The 16,918-nt window shown below is 43.5% G+C and overlaps 1 protein-coding gene across 4 annotated transcripts in view; it reads right to left on the reverse strand.

The window, feature by feature from the left end:
• Nucleotides 1-16,918, reverse strand: part of FIG4 (FIG4 phosphoinositide 5-phosphatase) — a 576,719-nt gene that overhangs the window by 525,227 nt on the left and 34,574 nt on the right. For 2 of the 4 annotated variants that reach the window (XM_068231289.1, XM_068231287.1), the window contains exon 2: nt 4,184-4,291. In XM_068231289.1, the coding sequence (XP_068087390.1) occupies nt 4,184-4,246 (63 nt within the window). In that variant the 5' untranslated portion in view covers nt 4,247-4,291. Of the gene's footprint in view, nt 1-4,183; nt 4,292-9,623; nt 9,900-12,959; nt 12,980-16,918 lie in introns of those variants that run through there. The other 2 variants (XM_068231288.1, XM_068231290.1) reach the window with 2 other exon arrangements.

The following is a 16,918-nucleotide window of genomic DNA, read 5'->3' on the forward strand; positions in this document are numbered from 1 at the left end:
TACTGCCAGAACAGAGGGGCTGAAGAGGACGGCGAGGGAAGCCACAATGCTTATGGGGCTAGAGGAAGCCCCAGGTAAGTATAAATGTATTAATTTGCTATATAACCAGCAAACCAATCAATCAGTCTGAGTTAGATCAAACCAGAGTGACAGAATCAAAGCATACCTTCAGAAAGTTAGCTTACCAAATTTTACTTAACCAATTTAGACTATTTTGTGCAGATCCATCACATAAAAGTAGATAAAGAAACATTACAATTACAGGTTGAAATGTAACGAACAAGGTACAAAGCCAAGGTGTGTTTTTGGGGGGGGGGGGGGGAGGGATGCTTTTCCAAGGTGCTGTATTGTATAGCAAGTATCACTATTCCCATCAAAATAAATTACAAGGCTTTTATTAGACCACAAATGCAGAACATACATACGCAATTAAAACAAAAAAACAAAGAAACAAACAAAACATTCAAATAGGCCCAGAGTATATGAGGTCCAAATGCCATTCTCTGGCCCTGACATCTGGACTATTTGGAAGCATCAGAAATGCTGTTTATAAAACTATATCTTGGTATGTAACTCTACCCTTGGTATGTAACTCTACCCAGTTATGTTTAGCCTAGGCTAGGATGTCACAACAGAACATCTGTTAATCTTTAAGACTGCTTTGGGGCAGAAAACTGAGTGACATCCTAGCCTAGGCTAAACATAACTGGGAGGGTAGAGCATCCCCACAGGGATTCATCCCACATTGAGTCACCTTGCCAGCAGTAAAGATGCTGGCATCACTGATGCATTTAAGAATGTAAATCAGGGTAAGGCAACATTTTACCATGGAAAAACATTGACTACATTTTGAAATGAATAATGTAAAAAATATTCAACTTTATTCATCAAGCTACACACAGTAAAATTCCTCTTTAAGATGGGGACCTATATTTCATCATAAGCATATTAGATCTCAGTATTGGACACAGGGCCATTGTCTCAGAGACAGCTACAAGATCGATACCAGTGGGCTCCCTGAGGTTTCTTGGTGAGATGGTTCCTTATAACCACTTGATTTAGACAAATCATACACCAATGTCCCTGGTGATGCAATTGCTCACTGAGAATTGTTACTTACTTTACATAAGACCAGCAGCCTTAAATTGATGCTCTGTTAGAATGGACACCTTAATCTTTTACCTGTGTGATCGTATTGGTCACATGTGTTTAGATATATGTAACCTGTAATCAGGGCCGTGGAGTCGGAGTCGGAGTCGTGGAGTCGGAGTCGTGGAGTCGGGCAATTTTGGGTGCCTGGAGTCGGAGTCGGGAAAAAATGCACCGACTCCGACTCCGACTCCTAATGAATTTGTAACTGTAATTAAAATAGAAAATATGATAAAATGTTCTATTTCTCAGATAATAGTCATTAAAAATAATGTATATATACAGTATATATACAGTAATAGCTGTGCTTAGTCCACAAAAATGAAATAAACCAATTAAAATTAGTTACTTGTGCTGCTTCAATAAAGCAGTCCCCGTATTTTTAAGGTCAGATATACATATCTGATTGTGACTGTATATATGATGTGTACACAGAAATCTCTTATATATACTAAATAACATCTATGCTGTAAGAATAAAGCCTGATGTGTAGCTGTGTCACTAATAGAGATGGTCAATGAGATGGAAATAATTCTGCATTGATGCTGATTTATGCAAATGTATGCACTCCCTTTGCTGATGAAATCAAATAATTGGATATGTTGTTAAAATTTGGTTTGGTGACTACAAATAGCAGGGTACCTGAGACAGATGAAAAGTAAAGTTTTATACATACCTGGGGCTTCCTCCAGCCCCCTTCAGGCTAATCAGTCCCTCGCTGTCCTCCACCACCCGGATCTTCTGCTATGAGTCCTGGTAATTCAGCCAGTCAGCGCTGTCCGGCCGCATGCCGCTCCCACAGCCAGGAACATTCTGCACCTGCGCAATAGTGCTGCACAGGTGTAGTATGCTCCTGGCGGCGGAGTGTGTGCATGCGCACTACGCCTGACTGGCTCAAGTACCTGGACTCATAGCAGAAGATCCAGGTGGCGGAGGAGGACAACGAGGGAATGATTATCCTGAAGGCGCCTGGAGGAAGCCCCAGGTATGTATAGAACTTTAATTTCATCTGTCTCAGGTTTACTTTGTTACACAGTAGTACTATACTCTACATATGCACTCCCCACAGAGCTGCAGGGAATCCACTGAGAATGCTGTGCACATTGAACACAGAGGTGTTGTCTGTTTACAATCTCCTCATTCCCCTGCAGAGTACCTGCACATCATTCTTACATGTACCCACACTTACATTGCCTAGGGCCTGATAGATGTTCTTTGTTCCGGTTTGTACCTTTTACAAGTACTCTTACCAAGGACTAGTTTTAGTCTAAAGGGAATAAATATAGTAGTCTACATATCCTTCTCACTTCAGTTGTCTTGTAAAATTCCTAAGCGTTGGCAGTTAAGAGACGAATTTCATGTTACATACTTTTAATCAACAAAATTGTAATATGCAAATTAGAGGAGTCGGAGTCGTGGAGTCGGAGTCTGAGTCGGTGGAATCCTAAACTGAGGAGTCGGAGTCGGAGTCGGTGGATTTTTGGACCGACTCCACAGCCCTGCAAATGTGATCGGTTGGGTTACAGGGATGTGTTAAAGGGAAGGTCCGAGTAAAATAAAAAAAAATTTAAAAAAAATTATCTACTTACCCGGGACTTCCTCCAGCCCCTGGCCGATACATCTCTCACCGCAGCTCCGCTTCCAGCCGGGGGTCCCTTCCGTTGCAGATGCCGACCTGGCAAGTCTGTGCGAGCGCGCCGCTCCTGATCATGTGGTCTGGAGTGTTCTGCGCAGGCGAGGTAGATTTGCACAGAACACTCCAGACCACGTGACCGTGAGCGGCGCAGGCACAATAGGTGCCAGTCATCATCTGCAACTCAGGAAACCCCGGGTCACAGGCCAGAAACGGAGCTGCGGTGAGGGACATATCGGCTGCCAGGGGCTGGAGGAAGCCACAGGTAAGTAGATCATTTTTCTTTTTCTTTTTTTATTCCCCCTCGCATCTGTCCTTTAAAGTGTACCTGATGGAAAAAAAGAAGTGTCCAAATATTTCCCTCAGCAGAGGGAAGCCTCTAGATAATCTAGAGGCACCCCCCCCTCACCTCCACTGATCACTGGGACTCCCGGAATCCACTGGACAACTGCTTTGTTGAGCGGAGCACGCAGCCACACTACTGTCCATGAACATGGCTGCACTGTGCCAGACGCCTCGCGCCTGCGCAATAGCAAGGAGCCTGTTTTTTTTTTGCCTCCGTGCTACTGTACAGGTGTGAGGCATCCTGCACCGTGCCACTATGCTCGTTCACAAATGAGAGCATGGCCAGAACAAAGGCTCCAGCACTGGATTGGTGGTCTTGAGCAGGATGTTGGAAGCCTCTGGAGTGTCCAGAGGTTTCTCTCTACCGAGGTAAGTATTTAATTTTGTTCTCCTCTGGACCTCACAGGTTTGCTTTACGAACTCTGATTTACAGTTCAGAATAGTGGTATTCCTTTACAAATGCCCACGTGTAGTTTTAAAGCAGAACTGAAGAGGATTTTAAAACAAGCTGTTTCACTTACCTGGAGCAGCTGTCCTGTCCCGCACCAGTCTTCCACGATCCTCCCTTCTCCTTCCGCCGCTCTGTTTTGTTCCTCGACTTATAAGTCGAGGAGGCCACAAGCGAATACTTTTAATGTGTTCCCGTCTGCAATAGCACTATTGCAGACTGGAACGTGAAGTATATGCGTAGCCAGAGGCGCGCAGGCGCAGTGGCTTGGCGGCGAAACTGAATGTAGCTGGCGGCAGGAGAACGGAGAATCGTGGAGGACCGACGCAAGTCAGGAAGCCCCAGGTAAGTGAAACAGCTTGTTTTGAAAAACTTCTTCAGTTCTGCTTTAATTCTCACCAAAAATGTCTCAGCGCCAAAGGAAAATTGTAATTGAAAAAAATAGTATAATGTATTGAATTTACAGCTGATCAAATACACACATTTTTAGACTCACGCAGGATCTAAATCTACCTGTTATTTTCCAATATGGGCTGCTAAGTGCATATTCCTTTCTGTAAACGCTTTGAAAAGTAAACATCATCATAGCCCAATGCGCAGTTACTCACCGCTCTTGTCTCATAAAGGATCAGCTTCTGAATACCACTTATTATAGGAGCAGCAGGCGGCATGATGATTATATACCGTTCAGTTCATAGGTTACAGAGGAAATGTATCTAAAATACAAAAAACAATCATACTGTAATTCACTGTTAAAACAAGAATGCTTGAAAATTCAAAAAGCAAAATAGTTTATGTTGCTATCATGAGCAGGTTTAAGTACTGGAAACACAAATCAGTAGAAACTAATGACTGTTTTATGTTTTTTTGTTTACAGGAAATCTGCCTACTAAACAAGCGACTTAAAGGAAATGTTAAAGTGAACCTCCAGACTAAAAGTCTACTCAGCAGCACTGAAAAGGCTTGGTGTTTCTTTAACAGTTTCACAGCATCAGAACTTTGTTTTTCATATCTAAAACTCATTTTTAGCTGCACAGAAGAAAACTGCCCGGGCATTTTTCCCCTGATGCTGTGCAAAGCATGATGGGATTGCTGATATTGCTTTTCTCGTTGTGCTCTTTTGGTGCAATTTTTTTTTAATTTGAGATTGGAAGCCTAGCGTGTGCAGCTGGGAAGTGTGATCAGGACACAGGACAGTTGGAACGGTGTCTCCTGCTCCCTCTCACCTCCTTTCAACCAAAAAGATGGCTGCCCCCATGAACAAGATGGCTGCCCACATAAAATCACAAACATTTGCCTGTTCTTTTAAAACCGGGTTGGTAAGAGATTATATTACCTATCTATTTTAATTAATATAGCTAACGTAACTTAATAGCAGTATTTTTGTTTAGGCTGAAGTTCCCCTCTAAGTGAATAGTAATGTGGCCAGTTATTTAACTGGGGCTTCTTCCAGCCCCCTGAAGTCCTCCTTGTCCCTCACCCTCATTCCACACTGCTCTGCCTCTCTGCTGTTGCCCTCCGACTGCTGCATACACGGACCCCTCCACCGCGCACCTGGGAGTGTTCTGCGCTTGTGCATTACGTGATCGAGGAGGCACAAGACTGGTGACTGGCCAAGTCCTCTACGGAATGACAGTGAGGGGCCAGGAAGACTTCAGGGGCTGGAAAAAGCCCCTAGGTAAGTAACTGACCAACATTATATCGGGCACAAAAAAGAGATACTTAGCTAAAGAGAGATAAGCCTCTTGATCCTATTGAAGCTTTCCTCAGCGTTCGGTGGTCCCCCTTTGCCAAGCGCAGACCACCAGAAGATTGGAGACAATTAGCGCAGCCGAGTGGTAGCTGCACGAGCATGGCCGTGTATACGTGACCACTCAAGTATGAGCGGCTCTGTGCTACGGCACATGCACAGCTGTGCTCTTGTGGCCACTGCAAGGCCATGCGCATCCATGCTTGGTAGTGGGACAGCAGACGACGCTGAGGGAAGCCTCAATTGGATCCTGAGGCTTCCCTCTTATTAGCTAAGTATTACTTTCTAATCCCAAACTTCGGATTGGGTTCTCTTTAAAGGACAACTGTAGTGAAAGGAAAATGGAGGATGCAATGTTTATTTCCTTTTAAGGATAGGAACACACTTAGCAGAAACACTAGCATTACAGAAAACCCTGCGTTTTTGCCTGCAATGGTAGTCAATGGGTCGAATCAAAAAACACATTAAAAAACCCATATGCGTTTTCTAACATGGGTTTTTAAAAATGCTGGTTTTGTTGCATAATTTTCAAAAACACATGAAAAACGCACATAATGAAAGTCAATTGTAATGCAATGTAATGCATTTTGCATGCGTTTTTATGGGGTTTTTTTTATTGTTTTCTGATGCATTTCTGCTTCCTGTTGCCTTCCTAGTGATTTGCATAAAATGCAATAGAAAAACGCACGCAAACCGCATATGCGGGAAAAAACGCAAATGCACATAAAACACACTAAAAACACACTACAAACACAAAAACGCACATGATAGAAAACGCAACCTTTCATGCACAGCCATGCGTGCACCCAACCTGAAAAATAACCAGCTGCCTGACAGCCGTGCTTTTCTCTTCAGCTGTAATAGTGTCTGAATCACCCACCTGAAACAAGTATATGATTAATCTTGTTAGATTTTTTTACCAGAGAATATCTGAATGCTTGTTCAGGGTTTATGGCTGAAAGTATTAAAGGCGGAAGCAGCAGGACTTCTGGGTAACTGGTATGATGAAAAAGATGATAAATATGTCAGCCTCCATATCCCTCTCACTTCAGGTTGTCTTTAACATTCCCTTTAAATTTGCAAATACAAGGAGAAGTCACAGGAACTGATGCGGAGAGGGAAATTTTCACTACATCTGATTATGCTTCATATAGACAATCAAACAGTTCCAAAAATTTCAAGAAGAATCAGGAAAGGTCTATCCGCTAAGTACAGTGATGCCGTAATTGGAATTGCTTGTGGTGGTGTTGGCAAAAGTACTCAACCTTAACAGTTATACAAGTTATAGTTACGGCTACAGTTTCCCATACTAACAGTGTTAACAATACAGTTATACATGTTATGGCAACAGTTTTACAGTTTCACATAATAACAGTATTAACAATACAGTGACTTCTTTGCAATAGTGTATGTCAGATTTACAGAAGAGAAACAGAAGACAAACACCTGAGGGCAAGTGTGCCGAGTACAGACTAGGAGGTAAGAGTCAGGGGGTGGTGGTATTGAGCAGTAGAACTGCCTGGGGAAAGAAGGAGTTCCTGCGCCTGGTGATTTTGGATGGGTTAGTTTGGTAGTGCTGATCAGATGGGAGAAGCTCAAAGAAGCAGCTGCCGGGGTGGGAGGGGACACAGGAAATCCTGGTGGCCCTCTTCCTCATCCTAGCAGTGTGGAGGAGATCAAGAGGTGGTAGGGGGCTTTTCTGCGTCACTGATGATTCTTTGCAGTTTAAGTCTGTCGCTAGCCGTTGCCCCAGCATACCAAATGATGACTGAGGAGCAAAGTATAGACTCCTTAGTGGCAGTGTAAAAGCTGGTCAGCAGCTCCCGAGGCATACAACATTTTTGGCGCAAAAAAAAAAAAATAGCCTCTGCTGTGCCTTCTTCTGAATTTTGATGGTGTTTTGCCCCCATCTTAGGTCAGTGGATAAGGTAGTCCAAAGGAACCGGACAGATGATACTCTAGAGACTTCGGTCTCGCCTATGTTGACTGCTGGAAAGAGGGGGGGGGGGGGTCTTCCTGATATCAACAATCAGCTCAACAGTCTTTGCTGTGTTGAGTAGGTTGTTGTTCTTGCACCAATTGCAGATTCTTTCTATTTCACTACTATATTTACGCTCGCCGTTACTGCCGACAAGACCGATGACCATTGTGTCATCAGCAAATTTGATATCCATCGACTTTGTTAAGGTCAAGGTACAGCTATGGGTGTATATGGAGAATAGAAGCGGGGACAGTACACGCCCTTGAGGTGCCCCTGTATTGGTAGTTCTTATGCTGGAGGAGCAGTTACTGAGCTTGACCTGTTGTGTCCTGTCTGAGAGGAAACTCTTGACCCATGCGCAAAGTGTGGGGTCAACACCGGGCTACACCAGACTGTCGATCAGGATGTCTGGGCAATTTCGCGATTAGGCATTGAAAGTGAAAACTAACGAAGAAAAATCTCCATCTTACAGCATCATGGCAAAATAGTAGCTTATGCCTGCTATTAGCCAATAGTGGGCGCTCCATTCATCCTGCCCTGGACCCCTTCGGGTCCAGTAACTTTAACCACTTTACCCCCGCGCGTACGGATTTCTCCGCCCCTTTTTCCATCCTTTCACCCCCAGGGACGGAGAAATCCGTACTTTGCGCACTCCCGCCGCTGTCCGCGTTCCCGCTCGTAAACACGCCGCCCGCCGCTAGTAAACACGCCGCCGCCCGCTCGCCCAGAGATCAACGAACGGGAAAATCCATTCCCGTTCGTTGATCTAAGCCCCGCAATGACCTGCTGCCGCTCGGCTGAGCAGCGCGATCATTGTGAAAAAATAACAAAGTCCCAGCCTCTTTCTACTTCCTGCAAGAGTCCGGAAGGACGCTTGCAGGTAGCATGAAACAAATTTGTAATGTTGCCATCTTGTGGCCAAATAGTAAAACTACACCCTAACCATTTTCTAAACACAAATAAACTTGTTTTACACAAAAAATTAACTCCTTACCTCCCACACTCCCCAATTTTTTTTTTTTGTAATTAAAAAAAAAATAAAAAATTTACAATAAAAAAAAAAACATAAATAGTTACCTTAGGGACTGAACTTTTTAAATATTTATGTCAAGAGGGTATAACACTGTTACTTTATAAACTATTGGCTTATAATTAGGGATGGACGCAAAACTGAAAAAAATGCACCTTTATTTCCAACTAAAATATTGGCGGCAAACATTGTGATAGGGACATAATTTAAACGGTTTTATAACCGGGATGAATAGGCATATACATTTAATGGGTTTTAATTACAGTAGCATGCATTATTTAAAAACTATAAAGGGCGAAAACTGAAAAATAATAAATTTTTTCCCACATTTTTTCCTATTTTCCCATTAAAACACATTTAGAATAAAATTATTCTTGGCATAATGTCCCACCTAAAGAAAGCCTAATTGGTGGCGAAAAAAACAAGATATAGTTCATTTCATTGCGATAAGTAATGATAAAATTATAGACGAATGAATGGAAGGAGCGCTGAAAGGTGAAAATTGCTCTGGTGGTCAAGGGGTAAAACCCCTCAGTTGGGAAGTGGTTAAAGGAAGTGATCCCCACAGTTTGATTGGCCTAATAGGCTGCCTGTCGCGTGACTGTCACTGCAACTGTAAACATGCACATTGAGCTTGATTCACTAAACCGTGATAACTCAAATATCACACCTTATCAAAGATCACACCTTATGAAAAGATAATCACACCTTATCAGAGTAGCATAGCGAGTGCTACGAACTTATGCCTGCTAATTGGCAATGGCACTCGTCCTGCCCTGGGCCCCTGCGGGTTCGTAGTGCTCGCTATGCTACTCTGATAAGACGTTTTATCTTTAATAAGGTGTGATATCTTTGATAAGGTGTGATATCTTTTCATAAGGTGTGATAACTTTTCATAAGATAATGTGTGATATCTTTGATAAGGTGTGATACTTAAGTTATCACAGTTTAGTGAATAAAGCCCATTGTCCGGTAATGCACTGCATGCCTCGTGTTATTGCAATGGATTCCGCGGCAAACACTACTAACATGCCAATGTGAATTTGCCGCATTACCGCATTCTGATTGCAGTACAATAACGTTGTGTGACACAATGCCCCATTCAATCACAGCGAACGTTAAGAGAACCTTGATACATACACATATCTAACATTACAACATGGGAGATAAATATTGAAATCCTCAAACCCATGAAGGAACACATATCACACGCATACTAAACAATACTAATAAAAAAATAAGAACAGCTTTTAAAAGTTTAAATTATTCATAGCAACTAAATCTTGCCTTGATGACAACTGTGCACACTCATTGCATTCTTTCAAACAGCTTCATGAGGTCATATGGAATGGTTTTCCAACAGACTTGAAGGAGTTCCCAGAGGTGCTGAGTACTTGTTGGTTGCTTTGCATCCACTCTGTGGTCCAACTCATCCCAAACCATCTCAGTTAGGTTTAGGTCAGATAACGGTGGAGGTCAGGTCATCTGACACAATACTCCATCACTCTTCAGTTTGGTCTGATAGTCCTTAGATAGCCTGCAGGCATGTTTGTGGTCATTGCCCTGTTGAAAAACAAAATGATGGTCCCACTTAATGGAAACCAGATGGGATGGAATGTAGCTGCTGAATGCTGCAGTAGTTATGCTGGTTAAGTGTGCCTTGAAATGCAAATAAAGCACCAAGAGTGTCACTAGCAAAGCCTTCCCACACCTCCTCTTCCCCCATGTAGAAATTATCTACTCACTTTTTCTGTGACTCACAAAGACATGGTGGGTACAGCCAAAAATTTCAAATCTGGACTCAAACCAAAGTCTAAATATGCACTCACTTAATTTTTTAACTGCCTATATAATTACTGGCTTGCTAGTGTTACAGGCTGATTTATTGTGAGCAACAGCAACCAATCTGTCGGCTACAGCAAATTTACCATGGGCCCCCTGCGGCTCAAACCCCACACATGTAGTAGTCAGTCTGTCACGGTCAGTTACCTGTCCAGACGAGGCGGCTCGTACACACGAATGCCGGCAGACATCCTGGCAGGGGTCGTCGGGGTCCCAGGAATGGGGGTCTGGCGTTTAGTGTCTATGCGCGTTGCGCGGCACAAGCGTTGGCGGCGAAGTCTGTCGACGTAGCGCGTGATTAGGAGTCTGTTATGTGCATTTCCGGGTTGCGTGCGCGTTTGCGCATGCTCGCGGGCGCGCTTGCGTGTGCACGTGCGTGCGTGACGCGTTACGCCATTCGCGCCAAACGGCCTATTTCAGTCTGGAGAGTGCAAGCGACCAGTGCTGTAGTATTGCAGCTTGTTGTGTGTACTCCTGTGTGTGAACTTGCCTGTTACCCTCTTGGATGCTGATCCTGGCTTGTCTGACTGCCCGCTCCGTTGCCGACCATTGCTCCGTACGACTACCCGCTCTGTTGCCGACCACTGCTTTGTCTGAGAATCTGTGCTGTTGCCGACCCTCTGCCTGTCCAAAGACCTGCCTTGTTGCCGACCTTTGCCTGTGGAATTAACGTCTCTGCTTGCCTCACTTACAGGTTCCGTGGATCACCAAGTCATTGCACCACCCGACTTGGTCGGCGGGAGTGCCACGTCGCTAACCTGGTCACGCGTTTCGGCGCCACGCCATCAGTGTCGCGAGCACTCCTGCCCCTTGTCTACTGGGAATCCCGGTCTCAACTCCAGGGTGAACAGTTGACTAGTTGCAAGGGTTGCTGCTCTCAGCTCAACGGTATCCTACTCTGGAGGTACGTCACACAGTCCCTGAGTAGTTGCGAAGATAAGCACATTTGTGCGACACACGCATATGCAGTACAATTGCACTTGTCTTCACAGGGACGTGAGACGTTACAGAGGTACCGAAGACCTACCAGGTTTGAATAACTGTAATCAGGGACAGCACAGGAACAACGGGACAGAGCAAGGAATGGGAAGCCTCTATAGTATTCAGAGTCTTCCCTCTACTCTGGCCAGTATCAAACCAGGAATCTCACTTCAAGTTTGCTTTAATGTGCACTTGGTTTATTGGCCCAAGCAATTTTCTATCTTAAGGTGGACACACACATTTAGATTGTCACCAAATGTGGCAAACAGACAGAATCCTCTCTGATCTAAATAGTATTAGAGAAGGATTTAATCCCCCCATACACTGCACACAGCATTTCAATAGATTTCACCACGAAATCTATTGAAAATCTATCAACCTGCTATGGGCTGTCAATCTACTGCCGATTCCCCAAAGTGTCAAACCAATTAAAATTTACCATCTGGTCCGATCGTATTTTCAATCTTTTTTGCCGTGAATCGAATGTATCATAAATATCTGGCAGATGTGACCAGAGTGATCAAATCTGTTGGTACAAAAAAAGGGTATGGCCAGCTTTACTCCAAGCAAACTGGGCACCTTTTGAAATGGTGAATGCTGATAGCATTGCATCCAGTTCATGGTAACAAATTAAAATAAAATCTTTTATAAAATTTGAGCTGCCAGATTTGGGTGGATAACCAGGTGTTAAATCAAAATTACAGTGTAATGTACATATGCAGGATGTCAAGCAAAATAATTATCAAAACCTTATCAGTGGTCAGATACTAAGTGATCATTCGTATGGATGGGTAAACTGTATAGTTGTTCAGTAGTTGTTTTTCAAAAAAGAGGCCACACAGAACCAAATGAGAGCATATGTATTGACGCTTGCCAATTATTTGGCTTCACAAAATTGCAGTCACGACACAACCGAAAATCATTGTATGACAGTACTTCACTAAAGACTGAATGCTTCTCAAGGCTTGTATTAGCACTGCACAAACGCTATGACCACCACGCAGAAAACTAGTAAGGGAAATATTGTTAGGAATGCTGGCTGCCTATTTTGCCTGTCAGTGATATTTTTACTTTATTGTCACTGGTGTGTTTATTTATCTGCACATTTATTTAAATAAACATTGTGTATATCATACCCTGGAGCCTTGTCTGTTAAAATGCCAATTATACAATCTTGATCTTACAATCTTACCAAATCTATCCCGATTCAGATTTAGATAGGGCTCAGAAAATTGCTGTCTCTAGGGACAGAGATCAACTTTTGAGAGATAAATCTATTGGTGTATTGGCACAAGATTACAATGCTAGTTCTGTCAATTTTATAACCACATATAGCCAGCAATATAACAAGGTCATAGGAGTTATTAAGAAATATATTCCTGTGCTATATGCGGATGACAAGCTGCATCAGGTGCTTCAGTCAGGCTGTAGGTTTGCCTATAAAAAGGCTCCATCTTTGGGATCCACCCTTTCTCCCAGTCTTTTTCAGTCCCACATTGCCCCAGTGCGGCCCACATGGTTATCCACTGTTGGGTCGTACAGGTGTGGCTTCTCCACCTGTAATTTTTGCATTCACCACCATTCCTCCCGTACTGTCTCGTCCGTTTCTAATCACAAGACTTTCCCCCTACGACAGTTTATAAACTGTAACACGAAATCCGTTATTTATGTAGTTACGTGTACAGTTTGCAGCCTACAGTATGTGGGTTGCACTACACGTTGTTTAAAGAGAACCTGTACTGAGTAAAAATATTTAAAATAAACACACGAGGTAACTTCAAATGAACATTGCATAGTTACCTTGCCATCAGTTCCTCTCAGAAGCGCTCCATTTTCTTCTGACAATAATCCCATCCAGTTCTGACAATATTTTGTCAGATCTGAAATATATCAGTTGCTGTCAGTAAAATATCAGTTGCTGTCAGTTACAGCTGAGAGGAAAACTGATGTACCAGGGATAGTCCATGTTTCCCTATGGCTCAAGTGGGCGATGTTACAGTTTAACTGTGTGCTGACCAGAAAGCTGTTATGGGTAATGGCTATTTTCAAAATGGAGGACGGAAAATTCCCTTGATCATAGTGAACAAATAGGACGCAGGACAGGAGAAAGACACTGAGGAGTAGACTACATGGAAGGTAAGTATGACTTGTGTATGCCTATTTTGACTTTTATTTTCAGTACAGGTTTTCTTTAAGGCAAAGGATTTCTGAACATTTTAATGGGGCTTCTTGGAAGACGGAAAATATTAGCAATGTGGCGAGACACTTTAGGGAGAAACATGATGGTATTATGAGGGGCTTTACTTTTCAAGGGATTGAGAGGGTCACGGTCTCGTTTAGACGAGGTGATGTTTACAAAAAATTACGAACAAGAGAGGCCTTTTGGATCCTGCAGATGGGTACTAGGGAACCTAATGGCTTAAATGCCAGGTGGGATATTAACTTTGTATACTGATATCTTTTTAACCATTTTGCATTTTTGTATTTTTGTATTTTTGTAACATTTTATTGTGTTATTGTACTTTGTTATTTTATGTACAATTCTATGGTGGACATGTTGTCTATACATTAGGTCTGTGCCTTTAAATTTGAATTAAAGGTTTTTTCCCATGCCAGACGAGTACACGCCTTTCAGGGCGGTCCTGGTAGTATATATGTTCCACCAAGATGTCAGTGTTTGAGGCTATGAGTAAGGATTCTTTCCGAAACATGTCAGCCAATTTCTGTATGTGCGATTTGGATTGAAATAAAAACCCTTGGAATATACCAGCGAGTGTGCGGACTTCCTCCCTGTGTTCCTGTTCTGCTGTCTGGTTTCCAGCACCTTGCACAAGGTATCAGAGGTTGAGCGGTCTTTTTCTACTATATTTCCTTACCAAATCTATGTAATAGAAGGGTCAACTAAGTAAATTACTTTTTGTAGTGACTCATATTACATAGACATGGTAAGATTATACAATCAAGACTATATCATTGATGAACACCATTATTATATGCGGCAAAAAGTGCTCCACAGTATTAACGAGGCTTGTAACGAAAATCCTTAACTATTCTGCCCATGTGAATTAGCCCTAAGAATTGCTAATCTTAGAACTAGTTCACACTTAAAATCACTACGCATAATCGCAAATGCTTAGCACTTTTTGTAGCAATTTGCAGTAGAGATTCCGGCCCAGCGATTTTCTAATTAAGCCTAACTATTAGGCCTGAACGATTTCAGGAAAAAAATGAATTGAGCGATTTCTATCCGAAGTCACGATTTCGATTCGATTCATGATTTCCTTCAAATCAAGCATTTTTCCCCTCCACTGTGTGCCTTAGTCCCCATCTCTCTTTGTGCACCCTCCGTGTCTCTCTTTGTGCCCACTTTGTGTCCCCTCTGGGTCTCTCTCTTGCCCCCTTTGTGTCTGTGCCCCTTTTGACTCTCTGTGCCCCCTGTGTGTCTCCTCTGTCCCCCAAGCTGTGGCAGTGCTGGACATACCTTCCAGCACTAGTCCAGTGATGCCTGTCTATCCACTTCGCCTCCTGCAGGCTGTAATGCATGGCATACTTCCTGTATGTCATGTGACATACAGGAACCAGAAAGTATGTCAAGCACAAGAGCCGGAAGACGGCAAGAGAGGACGGACAGCGTTGGACTCGTGTCGGAAGGTATGCCCAACACTGCCGATGCTGCTGGCCGCATGAGCCTGAACTTGGGATAAGTTTGAAGCCGCTTCTTCAAAACTTCCCTATGTGGAAATGACGTCATCACAGAAACTGTCACTTTGACGATTCCGAAATTGTGATCTTGGTGATCGCGATTTCGGTTTAAATTCGATTTATCTTTCGGGCCTACTAACTATTTTGGAGCATTTGCGTTTAGCGATTTTGTAGTTCTTGCAGCAAAATAGGCAGTACACTTTGACCTGGAACTGAACAGCTTTTGTCAAAAAACACTCGAAAATCATTTTATTCAGTGAAGATTCCCTATACTTTACATTGACGTGTAATCGCCTCCAAAATGCTGCAGGACCTGCGTTTGTGGGGAAAAAAAAAAATCACATCGCTCTGGTGTTGATGTTTAAAAGCACTCAAAAGAGCTCTTGGTGTGAACCAGCCCTGAATCACAGAAATGTTCTAACTTATTCCAAGGGCAGACCATTCACCATGTTCATATACCGGTACTTCTTCCACGGACAAGAACAAGATTGAACAGCAGTTCTCCCCTGACCTCTACAGACACATTTAAGCATTGCTTTCCAGAAAAAAGTAGGCATCAAATGCCACACTACGGATGCTCATAGTACTGTATTGTATAAAGTTAGCCATCAGTTAAAGCAGGAATGTTTGATTCAGGATGAGGCCATTTATAAGCTAACTCTTAGGGCTCAAACCCACTAGCAGCCTTTTCTGAGTGCTCGCGATCTGAAAAAGCTCTTGCTAATGCAATGCTATGGGGGATTTATATAAAATCACATTGCTCAAGTGGGATCACACCCATAGCATTAAACTCCGGATAATGTGGAATTGATTGACAGCGGCGCTCGTGCAGGCACAGTAGAGGACAGCCTGACGAGGTCAGCCTCTGCAGCGGCAGGGACCGGGAGCCAGCGGCTGGGAGCGGCGCTGCGGCGTGGGACATGTTCGCTGCAAGGAACTGGAGGAAGCCACGGGTAAGTAGATCTTTTTTTAGATAGCCTGGACATTCCCTTTAAGCAATACCAGTTTCCTGCCAGCCAAGCTGATATATTTGGCTGCAGTGCGATGTCTGAATCGCACCAGAACAAGCATGGAGCTAATCTTGTCAAACCTGACATTAATGTCAGTAACGCCTGATCTTCTGGTTGCTTGTTCAGGGTCTTGGGCTAAAACTATTAGAGGCAGAGGATCAGCAGGATAGCCAGGTAGCTGGTATTGCTTAAAAGGAAATAAATATGGCAGCCTCCATATCACCCTCACTACAGTTGTCCTTTTAAAAGAGCTCCTGACAATAAGCTGTTTAAGATTGCGTAAGAGAGAGAGAGGAGGTTAATGGAATTTCTCTCTCATGCTGGGTACACACTGAGATTTTTAAGGGCGATTTACTGCCAACATGTCCGATTTGCTTTCCGATCGCTTTCCGAGCATTTTGCGATCGATTTCCGTTAACTTTAATCGGAAATCAATCAGAAAGCAAATCGGACATGTTGGAAATAATCGATCTGACAGTAAGTCGACCATAAAATCTCATAGTGTGTACCCAGCATCACTCTATATATAAAATGGGTTAGTTATTTTACAATCCTTCTTAAAAAACCTCCAGAGATGGGTTGTAGGCAACAACTAATGGAACATGGCCCTCCTCCTGGTCGACAGGTGACGTCACCGCATTAGACACTGGAAGCCTGCGGAGGGGACCTTCAGAGTCCCATCTGCGCAGGCACTGTTGTGGGCACCTATTGAGGCTAAGAGACTTGTGAACAGGGGCAGTCTAAGCCGATCACTGCGCATGTGCGCGAGTCTCTGCCTCAATCGGTGCCCACAGCAGTGCCTGCGCAGACGGGATTCAGAAGGTCCCCTCTTCAGGCTTCAAGTGTCTAATGCAGTGATGTCACCTGTCAATATGACAGGCGCTCCCGCTGAGTGTACGAGCGGCTGTGTCAACGCTCGTGTGGAGCGCCGATCAGGGCAGAGCAGTTTACCTACTTTGAAACTGCCGCTTCTACACCCCTATCCAGGTTAGTTTGTCCCACGATGCCGTCGTCAATACAGTGGGGGGATTGAATGAATAATGTAAG

The sequence above is a fragment of the Hyperolius riggenbachi genome, chromosome 4 (assembly GCF_040937935.1).
Source record: "Hyperolius riggenbachi isolate aHypRig1 chromosome 4, aHypRig1.pri, whole genome shotgun sequence".
In the NCBI taxonomy this organism is placed as follows: Eukaryota; Metazoa; Chordata; class Amphibia; order Anura; family Hyperoliidae; genus Hyperolius; species Hyperolius riggenbachi.